This window comes from Oryza sativa, chromosome 3, assembly GCF_034140825.1.
Source record: "Oryza sativa Japonica Group chromosome 3, ASM3414082v1".
In the NCBI taxonomy this organism is placed as follows: Eukaryota; Viridiplantae; Streptophyta; class Magnoliopsida; order Poales; family Poaceae; genus Oryza; species Oryza sativa.
The window spans coordinates 19,336,793-19,351,272 of NC_089037.1; the positions used below are offsets into that span (position 1 = coordinate 19,336,793).

The following is a 14,480-nucleotide window of genomic DNA, read 5'->3' on the forward strand; positions in this document are numbered from 1 at the left end:
TAACACCGGAAACACTCGCACAATAAATATTATATAGAAAACATGCTCTAGTTAAATATAATAAATTATAGATCTAACAATTTGTATTGATCTAAAGAATTGGTACGGTAAGTTGTATAAAATATTACGTACCTTTACAGATATATCTACGAAGTTAGTAGATTGACTTAAAAAATCAATATACCAGTTACCTTGGTTGATGGTGTATACATGCAGTAGGCCTGTAGATTAATAAATATTCTCCTCTAGCCACTCATGTACACGTACAAGATCTTCTCGGCTGCACTGACTTGCTTTGAAAAATCAATATGTCCCGTCATCGGTAGAACTCCTGCTGGAGACTGCCCGCGTCGAGATGATGCATGTGAAGTAGTTTAATCTGAGCTCCTGATTCATCTGATGCCCACGCTAGTCGGCCTCCCATGAAATTTTGCCACCTGCCGTCTTTGGTTAAGTACGACCAAATAGAGGGCAAATTGACAGAAACAAGGGGCGCCGCCATGATGGAATCAGATTCGTTGAGCAGCTCGGAAGTAGTTGATCAGGCCGAAGTCCTCCGGTCAACAATATTGGACCATTGTTGCCCGTGGCGGTGATAGTGTTCCGATCTCGTCGGAAGACATACTCCGGTCGGGTTAGATCTCCCTATAGTTGAAGTCATTGAGTAGCTTGTTGTTGGAGAATCCATCTCTTAAACCCATCTCATCGAAACCTTGAAGCACCAAAATCCCCCTACCTGGCGCGTCACTGTCGACGTTTGAGATCGTGACTACAGTATTTGGATGGTATGGGGATCATCGGTACCAGGGTGTAACATCCCGGCCTAGGGCTTAATATAATTAATAGAATACTCATATCAACAAGTTGCAACTTCTTTTCCGGAAGCCAATCTCTAAATAACTCTAAGGTTAAGCGTGCTTGGCCTAGAGCAATTTAGGGATGCGTGACCGATCGGAAAATTCTTCCCGAGTGCGTACGAGTGAGGACAAAATGTGCAGAAAAGACTTGTGTTGGTTTATGAGGGCAGTCTATAACCTATAAAAGCTGGGGGTACAATACTCATATTGCAACTTCTTCGTCTATGACCTATGATAACCATATGAGGCTAAGCGTGCTTGGCTTGGAAATTCTTTTCAGGAAGCCGATCTCTAAAGAACTTTGAGGTTAAGCGTGCTTGGCCTAAAAATTCTTCCCGAGTGCGCATGAGTGATATGATAGGTAATAGCCCTACATCCTATTGGCTGAAGCCGGTGTTGTCTATAACCTATAAAAGCTGGGGGTACAATACTCATATTGCAACTTCTTCGTCTATGACCTATGATAACCATATGAGGTTAAGCGTGCTTGGCTTGGAAATTCTTTTCAGGAAGCCGATCTCTAAAGAACTTTGAGGTTAAGCGTGCTTGAACCAGGGAGACCAATATGGATACAATTCAAGTAGTCCTTGTCGTTTCCGTATAGAACTCTACTCATCCTTCCTTATCCGGAACTCTTTTATATACGAAGTTTTTTTTCATATAAGACATGGTATGTGGTAGGCACCGCCGAGCTGAATCGATTATTATTGGGTACGTGATATCCATGACACTTACAGATGTCATCCGTGCCAGGTGTTGTATTGATCTAATGATCTGATTGTGCTTATGTCCATGGAGGTCTCCCTGCCCACCTTATGTGTGTTGGTGGCAAGGTTACAAAGAGAAAAATCTAGTCAGAGCCGGTATCACTTTCCTAATCTATTACTCCCTCTGTCCCATTTTAAGTGCAACCATGAGTTTCTGTGCCCAACTTTGAACATCCGTCTTATTTGAAAATTTTTTATAATTAGTATTTTTGTTGTTATGAGATGATAAAAACATGAACAATACTTTACTTGTGACTTATGTTTTTAAATTTTTAAAAAAAATTTTAAATAAGACGGACGATCAAAATTGGGCCCGGAAAACCATGGCTACACTTAAAATGGGACGGAAGGAGTGCTGGGTAGTATTCAACTGGGTTTCTATAAGGGAACATGACAACTGAATCCTACTTCATCCGTTTCAGGTTATAAGACTTTCTAGCATTGCACACATTCATATAGATGTTAATGAATCTAGGCAATACTAGAAAGTCTTACTCCCTCCGGTTTCATTTTAATTAACTTTTGGACAATGACACAATCTACAAAATGTATATTTGACCTTATATTTTTATTATAATATACACAACAAATAAATGCATGTTTACTTTTATAATGGTATTTTGAAAAACAAATCTATATAGTCTGTCTAAATACTTTTAAAGTTATTGATGGTCAAAGTTATTAAATTTTGACCTCAAACTTGTTCAAAACGTCAATTATTATAAAACCGGAGGAAGTATATCCTAAAACGGAGGTAGTACTTTATAACATAATACATGGATCCGGTTCATCTCCTATCTCTAGTTAGATATACAATTTACATGGATATCCGGTTTCCATATGCTCCATAATCAGTGCCAATTACCCTAATGCTGAGAAAAGATCTCACTGCAAAATAAGTTTTTGCAAAAGTTTATTTATAAAATAATAAGTTTTGAAAAATGACTCATTCCTCTACGGCTTGTTTGGTAACTTGAGGGAAGGGGATTGGGAGGTTACATAAGGAAATTTATGATGAGATTAAGATGGGAATTTAATTTTTAATCCCAATGTCTTGTTTGGTAGATGTGATGGAAATTGACAGGGAGTTTTGTTGGAGATTAGCTCATTAATAAAAACAGATGGCTTAGATTTGCTTAGACAAAGTAAAGGAGGAATCCCCCAATTACTTGCCCCTACCCAGGTATTGAAAATAAGGGAGTTTCTTCCTTAATTCTTCATTCCAATCCCACCAAAATTTCTATGTCTCTCAAATCCAACACAATACTTAATAGCCTCTTAAAAACTCGGTCCAACCAAACCGGCCGCTAGTACCAATCGCTACGAGCAGACCGGCACTCCGCCAGCCCGCAGCTTGCCCGCGGTACCCTCAACGGAGTGGCTCCGCACGCCATACCCGTCCAGTAAGAGGCGAGGGGCCTATCACGAAAGAAAGCGGCGGGGCCAAGTCAACGTGCTACTTTTCACCGCGCCGTGCTTCCCAGAATCCCAGTGCGTGCCTCCGCCTCCACCTCCACCTCGTCACCGCAACGCATAAGAGAGCCGTAGCCGTGGACTCGCCGTACCTTTTTTGCTTTGCTTCCCTCCCCTCTCATACAGCCACCCCCGGCAAAAAGTTCCCCCAAAAAACGCTCCGGGCCGGCCCTCTCCCTCCTTCCCCCATGGCGGCGCACGAGGGCGGCGGCAACGGCGCCCGCCGCCCGCCCGCGCCGCCGCTGCTCCCCACGCTCTCGCTGCCCCCGCGATCCGCGGCCGGTTCCCTCTTCTCCGCCGAGTCCAGCCCCGGCGCGCTCACTCTCGCCGCCTCGCTCTTCCCCGACGCGCCCTCCCCGGCCTTCCAGGGCTCTTTCACCCAGCTCCTCGTCGGCGCCATGGGCTACCCCGCCGCCTCCGCCCCCGCTCCGCCCTCACCGTTCCCGGTGCCGCACGGACTCAGCCCCACCGCGTTCCTCGGGGGCTCCCCCGGCCTCTTCTCCCCGACGGTAACATACTCACCACAAGCCAATCAACAATCGTAGCTTTATTTATCTTATCTCTCTGCTCGACGGCCCGCTTGGTGCTTTGTCCTTGCCTATGTTCCGTGCTACTGCGTGACTGAGTGTCCGCTACTGTACAGCTAGTTGGTTATATTTTGCAGGTACTATCGTACTGTTCCTATTTTCATTGCTGATACATGTAAAGGTTAGTACAATGATGATTGTGTTGGACCCGCCTATCCAGATTTGCGTGCTGTTATTGAAACTGTGAGGTTGTTTGGGAGGCGCACAGCCGTGCAACAGTCAGGTAGGGTCCGGGTCATTTTAACCACTAGTGCCATTTCGTGGTACTACTGACTACTACTGTCCACGTACTGGGTATCTGAATGCTGCGGTACTACCTCAGTTCCAAAATGTAGCTATTTCTAGCGCAATAACTTGTCCTAAAATGAAGTTATTTCTCCAAATACCCTCTCTTCTCAACCAATCACAAACATTCTTTTCACCTACTTTCTCCTCTCCACCAATCACAACCCTCCTCCAATCATCTCGATCTACTTTCTTAATATTCGTGCCCACCTAAAAACTGCCTATATTCTGTGTCGGAGGAAGTATTGTTTTTTTCGACTGTAGTTGAGTGTCTTGCACGAGGTGATGGGTTGCTAGATAACATTTGACAGTTTTTTTTATTGAAAAACTTAAAAATGTAACTATAGCACTATAATTTGAGTATAATCACATTGTAAATATATTATAATTATATTACTGTATTTTATACCTAACTACTATAAAATCAACAAAAACCCACATGGGGCTCACTGGCTAGCGCTTCTTGCTTTTGCACGAGAGGCAGTGGGTTTGACCTCCGCCCTGTGCAGCTGTGCAAAATTGTTTTCCTACACTCTCTCACACGAATGTCAACATGATGCAATGGTCTACAAACTGAAAGTAAATTTCGCCACTCTCGCACAAATCTCAACGTGATCGAATGGTCTACAAACTGAAAGTTTTGGGGGGAAATAACTGTGAACACTTCTTTAGCAAATCTGTTTTTGCATTGCCAATAACTACGTGGTATGGTATGTTAGCCTACTGGACTGCGGGACAGGGGATGCGGAGCAGTTTGCTACTCATGACTGTTAGCTGCGTTTTGGGTTATGTGGTATGTTTCTGCTCATCATCGCTTAGTTAAAATAGGTTTATGATATATATGGCATGGGTCAGGGGCCTTTGGTTCTCTTTTTGTTGACCAGGTTCCTTTGGTTCTCTTGGATAGCTGTTATTGGTTGATCCTGCAGTTCAATCTTTTTGCCATTGAGGGGAGACTAGCTAATAGTACGATTCCATGTGGAGAGGAGACTTATAACCCTGGGGCAGCACATTTGATGAAAATGGAACTTGATAGATTTTGATATAGTTCTCTCCTATTGCCATCTAATTGAGTCTCCTATTTGTTATCAATGATGAGGCAAGAAAATAGTTGTGGTTTTCTGTTAGACTTCATGATACCATGTGGGTAAAGGTCTTCAGGCATTTCTATTTCATGCTGTAACTAAATTTTTAGATATGTATCTTATAGAGTTAGGGACAATCATACTGAACTACTGATACGGACAAAAAGGCTTGAAATTGTGCTGGTAAAATATTGATATTATTATAAATATAAGAGCATACAAATGTTCCAAACGGCGCGTTAGCAATTATGGGTGTTGTATTTGATCAATTATAGAAATCATGGAGGTTGTAACGGCATGATGATGTAGGCTCTGTTAGGGTTTACAGGTATGGTAGGCGCATGGTTTGAGATCTGAAATTTGCAAATGCTCTTTTTAAATTAGCACTAGCACAGGAGGCACAAAGCATATAATGATTATCTGTTACATGTCAAGGATCTTGGTGATACTAGCATTTATAGCAAGTGACCTGATCTATTTGACCCTATGAATGTTGAAATTGGTAAATTATTTCCCTTTGTGTAGCTAAAAAAATAATGCGTGTTTATGTCTTTTTGCTAACTATATGTTTTTTTCCTCTTCTTTTGCTAGCCATTGTTGGGAATAGTCCCACATTGCTAATCTAGGAGGAGTTGAACCAACTTAAAAGTGGGGGGAGCCCCTCACCTCTTGAGCTAGCTTTTGGGGTGTAGCAAGGCTTTCTCCCGGTTGGGCCAACGTCTCCCGGTTTTGGGCTAACAAGTGGTATCAGAGCCAAACCCACAATCTCTAGTGCTTGTGCACACTCAGGGCGGTGTAAGCCCAAAGCCCAGTGGACCGCGGGTGTGAGGCCCGTACGTGCCCGTGTGTGGGGCCGGTCAGTGGACCGCGGGTGTGAGGCCCGTATGTGCCTGTGTGTGGGGCCGGTCAGGGCTAAGGGGCACCAATGTGTGACGGGGGAGATTTTTGGGAATAGTCCCACATTGCTAATCTAGGGGGAGTTGAACCAACTTAAAAGTGGGGGGAGCCCCTCACCTCTTGAGTTAGCTTTTGGGGTGTAGCAAGGTTTTCTCCCGGTTGGGCCAACGTCTCCCGGTTTTGGGCTAACAGCCATGTTGATATTGGTTACACAATAGTCGTAGTGATGTTAGTACGTTGTAGTGTTATCTGGATTCATGCACGTAGATGTATTCCCATTATTACATCCTAGTGGCAATTCTATTTAATGCTTGCCAAGGTTGAATGAGTTCACACTGAGTGGAGTGTACAATGCTTGCCTTATCCTTCGGAGTTTTCAGTGGAAGTTCAGCTTTTCTGCCAGGCAGGCAGATAAGTTCAAGAAAAGGTATCCTTGGTTAGGGGACAGACCGTTGGTACCAACCATCAAAACCTTCCAAATCTCCACAAATCCTACTACCGAAGGTTTAGGGATTATCTCTGAAGTGCCCATACGGTACAATAGCGTTGAGGTCATCTTAGATTTCCATCTGTTTGATATCTCTGATTTTGACATACTCATAGGACATCCCATAGAGAAACTCTTAAATGTGCCCGAAACCGGTGTCCTCAACCTGAAAGTAGGAAAAATCGTCACCTCCGTCCCTGTATTGCAATCAACCAATTCTTTGACGGAGCCTCTTCCTGTTCCTGAGCCAATTGAGGAAGTGATGGCTATTTCTCCATTCGAGGCCCCAGAGTCTAATCTCGATGAATCCATCGAGGAATTCAATGAAGGGGTGGATGAATCTGGAGAAACGATTGATCTGCCAAAAATGGATCAGCCGTCATGAGCCCCAATTGAGCTAAAGCCCTTACCTTCAGGCCTATGCTATGCATTTCTGAACAGTGATGCAGAGTCTCCAGTCATTATAAGTGACAAACTCTCTGAGAGGGAGACGACCCGACTTATCGCTGTTTTAGAAAAGCATCGTGTTGCTTTTAGCTATTCCCTCCAAGACTTAAAAGGCATCAGTCCGACCCTTTGCACTCATCGCGTTCCCTTCGACCCGTCTTGTACACCATCTAGGGAACCTCAGAGGAGGCTAAACAATGCGATAAGGGAGGTCATCAAAAAGGAAGTCTTGAAACTCCTATATGCCGGGATTATCTATCCCGTGCCATATAGTGAGTGGGTTAGCCCTGTTCAGGTAGTGCCTAAGAAGGGAGGCATGACGGTCGTTGAAAACTCAAACAACGAGTTGATCCCACAACGAACCGTCACGGGATGGAGGATGTGTATTGACTATAGGAAACTCAACAAGGCTACTTAGAAGATCACTTTCCGCTGCCTTTCATTGATGAAATGCTTGAGCGGCTAGCGAACCATTCCTTCTTTTGTTTCCTTGATGGGTATTTTGGTTATCACCAAATCCCCATCCATCTCGATGATCAAAGATGCATGACGTCTATTTTCTCCGACATGATTGAGGATACCATGGAAGTCTTCATGGACAATTTTTCAGTCTATGGTAAAACTTTCGATCATTGTCTGGAGAACTTAGGGTCCTACAAGGATGTCAGGAAAAAGGACTTGGTACTTAATTGGGAAAAGTGCCACTTCATGGTTCGTGAAGGAATAGTCCTGAGACGTCAAATCTTCGAAAGGGGAGTTGAGGTGGACAGAGCAAAAATCGAAGTAATTCGATAGCTCCCACCTCCTGTCAATGTCAAGGGAGTCCGTAGCTTCTTGGGTCATGCGGGGTTTTATAGACGTTTCATAAAGGATTTCTCTAAAATCGCTAGACCCCTAACTGCCTTGCTAGCTAAGGATGCTCTGTTTGACTTTGATGATAAGTGTCTAAAATCCTTTAAAATCTTTAAGGAATCACTCATCTCAGCACCAATCATCCAACCCCCTGATTGGTCGCTGCCGTTTGAAATCATGTGCAATGCTAGTGATTTTACTGTGGGAGCTGTTCTTGGGCAAACCAAGGATAGAAAGCACCATGCTATCGCATACTTGCATCAAAGGATGTTACATTCAGTTGAGCAAAATGATGATCGTGTCCTAGACTTTTGGAAGTTGATAATTGTAGCTGACATAAGCTAATTCTAGACTTGATGGTGTAAATTAAATAGCTCATTACTTCCCTACCAGTGTGGGAAACACAGTAAGGCTGTGTTTGGCACCATGTTTTCCCAACTCTCCCCTCTTGTTTTCCGCGCGCACGCTTTTCAAACTGCTAAATGGTACCTTTTTTTTGTAAAAAGTTTCTATACAAAAGTTGCTTAAAAAAATCATATTGATCCATTTTTGAAAAAAATAGCTAATACTTAATTAATCACGCGCTAATGGACCATTTCGTTTTCCGTGCGTACTATTCTTGTTGCGAATGGGCTGGAACGAACACAGCCTTACTCGGTATGATATCATTTGTTTGACTCATGAGTATGGGCTCCATCGCATTCCTTACTAAATGATATATAGTGTGTTTAGTTCATACTAAAATTGGAAGTTTGGTTGAAATTGGAACGATGTGACGGAAAAGTTGGAAGTTTGTGTGTGTAGGAAAGTTTTGATGTGATGAAAAAGTTGGAAGTTTGAAGAAAAAGTTGGGAACTAAACCAGGCCATAGTTATTCCAGCACATCTTTCTTTAAGAAAAGATACACAATAGTCCTCACTTGCTACCAGTGTCGGTGCTCTAAAACATTTCCTTTTTTAGATTTTGGCTATGATTTTAAGCAATTTCTGTAGGCTAGGGAGGCTCTTACAAAAATAAATCCGGATTTTTTCCATAGTCAGGTTAAGCCTAGGCGCTCGATGCTTCTTCAGGAGTTGATGCTACCTCAAGTGCTTAATTAACGGAACCAACAACTTTTTGATTCTACCAATCTGCATGGCTGCCGATTTAGGAGGACAACTCCCTGCATGAATCAGATTGGAAGCAGTTCTGAGCACCTTGCATTGCAGGGCACAATTCACAAGGGACTTGATTATTTTCTCTTCCAAAGCACCTCGTCAGGCATTCTGCATCGAAGATGCCCTAATGGGACTGCCTTTTAACCATATCTACTCTAGATATCCCAGTATTGCATTCTAATTAACATGATCAACTAGCTCAAAGTATTTTTGCCTTGTCCGCAGAATTGGTTCTATACCATCCAAAGTTGGTTTTGTAGCCTCTACCATGCTCTGCTCTGCTTTTCACTGAAGGGAAGAGTAATATGGTGAGGGGTGACAGCTAACTAAATTGAATGGATTCCTACAAATCAGAATGGCAACTTTCAGTACTATTGAAGTGAACTGAAATCTTTTGGTGCTATAGATCTAAAAAGGGAATATCTTAAACATGGCAGGAACTGTAGACTAGCAAAAATTTATTAAAAAAGTGGTGATCACTCGCATGGGTCCTATGACTTGAACCTAGGTGGTAAGGGATGTTGAACAGCATTGCCAATGCCCTCCATCAAGCCTCAGGCATCAACATGGAGTATATCTCAGGCAAATGTTTGTTTTGAGTAGTCTAATCCTGCAAATGTGAGAGAAATCCTTTTGGTAGTTTTGCCAATTTTATCAGGGTAATTGAGATGATCCCAATCCTAGGAATATGAGCAATATCTGCTATGGTTAGTGTAAGCTGCTGCTTTTTTCCATAAGTCTTGTTTCTGGAACTCCATCCTTTAGACCATAACACCTTGAAAAGTAACCAGCTAAATAACAATATGAAAAGTCTCTGAGATCAGTGAGCCTTTGAGTGGTCTTTTAGCATAAAGTTGTGAGGTCGTGACAGATTCCAAGTTTGAGTTGTCACTGATACTATTTGATTCAGGTAACGTTTGAAATTTATAGCACATTACTGCTGATTCCCAATGTACAGCCAATCTCACGTACCTGGCAAAGTAATATTTTCAAATATTTCCTGATCCCTAGTTATTTTGCATGTAAAAAATAATTTTTTTAGTGCAGTATAACCTGTAGTAAGTGGGATGAAATTCTTCCAATTAGCCTGTAAATGTGTTTGTGCTGTCCTGAATGCCAACTCACCTAGTGATACTGAAGTTATCTTCCCTTCTATTGTTATAACAATGAGCGATTATTTCTTGTTAGTAAATGTTTGAAGCCATGGCAATTAAGCTCAATTTTGATTTCTCTGCCACCTTTTTATTTACTTATGCTAAATATTTGTTGTTACATTTGCCAATAAAGATATGTGAATGTATTGGCTTACAGATGTTACCATGTTTCTTTGCACAGGGGAACTTTGAAATGTCCCATCAACAAGCCTTGGCACAAGTAACAGCAGAAGCAGTCCATTCTCCGTACAGTATGATTAATCAATCAGATTTCTCACTCCCGTTCTCGTCGACAACGACTTCAGTGTTGGCATCACAACATGTCAACTCTTCTGCCAATGTGTCATCACCACGAGAAATACCAACTCTGCCATCCCACACAGATAATAGCAACATTGAATCAACTGAGGTTTCACATGGATTCCAAACTACTGCCCTCACTGAGGATAAACCTGCTGATGATGGCTACAACTGGCGGAAGTATGGCCAGAAGGCAGTTAAGGGTGGGGAGTATCCAAGGAGCTATTATAAATGTACCCATTTAAGCTGTCCAGTTAAGAAGAAAGTGGAGCGCTCATCTGACGGACAGATTACTCAAATACTTTATAGAGGCCAGCATAACCACCAACGACCACCAAAAAGAAGGTCCAAAGATGGTGGCGCTTTACTAAATGAAGCAGATGTTTCCCCTGAGAAGGAAGATGCATCAACTAGATCAGAACAGGGCTCCCAAGATTATTCTGGAAAATTCAAGGCATCAAATGATGGTGGTCCTTCATCATCCAGGAGGGGAGATAGGGGTGAGCAAATATCGGGCTCAAGTGATAGCAACGATCAAGGCGAGGAAGAAGTGAAGGTTGAGGGTAGAGCTACTAGTGATGGAAATGCGAACAAAAGGTGGTCTACAAAACATTTTTGTTTTACTTGGACATTTTCTGAGCTTCAATATATAAATGCTAGTTTCTATTGGACAGACATGTGCCAGCTCCAGCTCAAAGAATCATTGTGCAAACAACTAGTGAGGTTGATCTTTTGGATGATGGCTACCGATGGCGCAAGTATGGTCAAAAAGTAGTAAAAGGGAATCCTCACCCAAGGTAATTCTGTTTTTTAAATTGCACTTACTTGTTCCCGATGTTCTGCCATGTTTTTTCATTATATTGGAGCAACTCTGAATAGCTCAATGCAATCACTTTATTTTTTTTTGGTACAGAGCCCCATGCTATCTTGGACCCATTAATTATTCCAAAATGGGCGATCCATTTTATGCCACCACGTTCCATCAAATGTCTAGTGCCATGATGTCTCACTGGAATGTGGGTCTTGTGTTACAAGTAATAGATGTGGATGAAACTCAGTGGCATAATATGGCCTTATGATTAGAACTTGCTACTTTTATAGTTGTAGAAACATGGTGTACGAATCATTCCTTGCACTTGTTCCTGAAATATTATTGACGTGGCTGATGAATGCTGTGTGTTATTGGAGTCTGATTTGTTGTGGGGCTTCATTAAAGGATTTTCATGAGTAGAGCTGGGAGAATAGCCTTGGCTGACGGGATGATGAGGGTGAAGTGTGCCTCGTCGCTGTGTTGACAGAATGAGGGAGGGAGATTTTGGACCTTTTGGTATTTTATGCTCGCTTTACTCATATTTAGCCAAAGTCCATATATAGGAGAGGCCCACAACCAAAGGTCCTAAATTTATGGGAACATACTAATGAAGGAAATAAAGCAACAAAATAAAGAAATAGCTAATTAGGAAACATTTCTCTAAAACTTGTAGGCGTATTGTGGTGGCTGGCAGTAGAGCCAGCAATTTTACCCTGTGGGGTCCATTATCATTGCTTGATATTTTAGTGGGGCCATTTATGCAAAATTCAGTGGATTTACATGGAAAAATTAGTACCCATAAGGGTGTTAGTGAAAAAGCTGTGGGGTCAGCTGATCCCACAGTTTGTACATGGCTCCGCCACTGGCTGGTGCACTTGTAGCCCTGTGTTGGTGGGCTGTAGGTGCGCCTCCACATGATATATCCCCTCTCTGAAAGCAGCTTGTCCTCATACTGAATTGGGGAAGCACTTGATGAAGTTGTTTTGAGATCCTTGACGTATTGGCAGCTAGAGAGTTCAGCCAATGGACAAAGGGCTCGAGAGGATCACGGGCATGACGGGGCTTTGAGCAATTTGATGAGGGTATCTGGCAAACTTGTTGACACTCCAGTGGGAGTGAGGGAATTGCAGCCTTCTCTCCATGGAAGGGTTTCAGTACCCACGTGAAAGATATGTCTAGGACTCTCTTGTGTACTTCAATATAATTGGGCCTTGAACTTCCTATATACTACCTCTGTCCTAAAATATACTTCCTCCGTTTCACAATGTAAGTCATTCTAGCATTTCCCACATTCATATTGATGTTAATGAATCTAGATAGATATATGTCTAGATCTATTAACATAAATATGAATGTGGAAAATGCTAGAATGACTTACATTGTAGAACGGATGATGTAGTAGATTTTGCCCATGCAACTACATGGGCAAAATCCCTTATAGTTTGGAATTGAGGCAGTAGTACTTTCTTGCTTTATTAATCTTTAGCTAAGTCTGTATATAGGAGAGGCCCACAAGCAGAGGAAATATATGAATAAAATCAGGAAATTTTTAATCAGGACATTTCCTATACTTGGGGCCTTACTTATACCATAGAAAGTTGACTATATTTGAAAATTGTTCCAAATTATTTTTTCCAGTCAGAAATATAGATCAAAAGTTCCTGAAAAAACTAGGTTAAACTAGACTGGAATTAACCTATGAAGCTTTAAAGAACTTTCTTGAACTACTTGAACGAAAACCCTCAATATGAAACCATAGATTAAAGCTAGAACTGAGCAAACACAAGGAACATCGAGAAAAAAAAAAAACGTGTTGCATTAGGCGACTAATTCTCAATGTTTTTTTTCTATACATATTTGGGGGAAAAAATACTTCAAATCCAACTCAAGATTCTCCAAATGTAGTTTAATTTGGATGTTGTCTAGTTGTACTAAACAAAATCAGGTGTGGACTTTTTTTTTAATGCATAAGTGGGACTTAGCAAAACCAGGTTATGGACTAACCTTGGCATAATTGTGGCTGTAGCCACCTCTGAACAAGCTTTGATCCTATCCGCTTTAGCTGGTCATTATATATGATTTAGAAGGTTAACTGACATGCACTTGAGCTTTTTCTGTTTTATGACTCTGTACATGTTTGTCATATTATGATTTGTCCTTTATTAAGTTACCCTGTTGAAGAACATTTAAGTTCGGGATGGCTCTTTTTGGACAGGTTTACAGCTGTTTTGAAATGATATTTATCTAAAGTTTTAACTATTTAGTCATCAGGTCCATTTGGTGCTATTGATATCTCCCTTTATCTCTGGCAATCTATCTAAACTGATTACTTGCCGCTTATCTACTTCTTTTTAACTTTGTAGGAGTTACTACAAATGCACGTACCAAGGATGTGATGTGAAGAAGCATATTGAGAGATCCTCACAAGACCCAAAGGCTGTGATAACTACATATGAAGGCAAGCACAGCCATGACGTGCCAGCAGCCAGGAACAGTAGCCATTCTTCCGCTAATGCCAACGTATCGTCTTCCAGCAATTTACCTCACAAGGACAGGGGGCAACGGTCGTCGTGCAGAGATGGTTTGCGGAATGCATCTTCAGTTTCTTCCTTACAGTTAAAAGAAGAGAGTGGATAGCATGAAATTTTGGTAGTGTTTAGCTGGGTAAATTGTTCTGTTCTTCAGTCCAATCTGGGTGTGCTGCTTCCAAGCGCCGCTGAGCAGCGTGTATTGGCTTTGTAGGTTGGTTCTTGCATTGGTTTAGTTAGGGCTTAGGGGCTCGTTTGGTATGCGGGAATATGCTCATATTCCTCTGGAAATCGAACCGTTTCATGTGAAACTAAAATTCATGCCTTCCAAACAGGGCCTTAGCAAGAGGAAACCCAGCATAGCATCCTTCCAATATCTCGCACGTTGTGCTTCCAATGGCTGTAAATGATATAGGTCCTGCCCGATAGAGAATTATGGGCGACAGAGGTTTCTTTGGCGCAACTGTAAATGCTTGGCATGTAAGTCTCATCTGATGGCTGCTGACTCCACCTCCAAGTTCTTGCGGCTTATTTCATCATCCTTGGCCCGAAGACGGCTTTTAAAACCGTCAAAACGGGCCCGCACGGTTCGCTCCGTCGAACAGTGAGCCGCAAGAATCTAGATGAAAGATAGGAGCGGGCGAAAAGAGCAAAAGGTTAATTGCGAAACGTAAAAAAAAGGGAAGAGGAAAATGAAGAAGGAAGAAAAGGCATACCCGAACCGCCAAACTTTTAATGGTGGAACACCCCTCGTCGAACTCATTAAGTTCGGTGAATATGCTCGGGGTGCCGG

General features: G+C 42.2%; 1 protein-coding gene across 6 annotated transcripts; it reads left to right on the top strand.

Moving 5' to 3' along the window:
• The first annotated feature begins 3,114 nt into the window (after positions 1–3,114).
• Positions 3,115–14,063, top strand: LOC4333225 (probable WRKY transcription factor 4). 6 transcript variants are annotated; one of them, XM_026024276.2, is made up of 5 exons: positions 3,580–3,606; positions 8,774–9,202; positions 10,230–10,945; positions 11,023–11,145; positions 13,523–14,063. In XM_026024276.2, exons 2-5 carry the CDS (start codon positions 9,200–9,202, stop codon positions 13,794–13,796), a joined length of 1,116 nt encoding a protein of 371 aa, XP_025880061.1. In that variant the 5' UTR covers positions 3,580–3,606; positions 8,774–9,199; the 3' UTR covers positions 13,797–14,063. The 6 variants fall into 6 exon arrangements, with proteins under 6 accessions (XP_015633314.1, XP_015633315.1, XP_015633318.1 ...); XM_066308984.1 differs by having other exon boundaries at positions 8,778–9,202; XM_015777828.3 differs by lacking the exon at positions 8,774–9,202 and having other exon boundaries at positions 3,115–3,606.
• Positions 14,064–14,480: the final 417 nt, after the last annotated feature.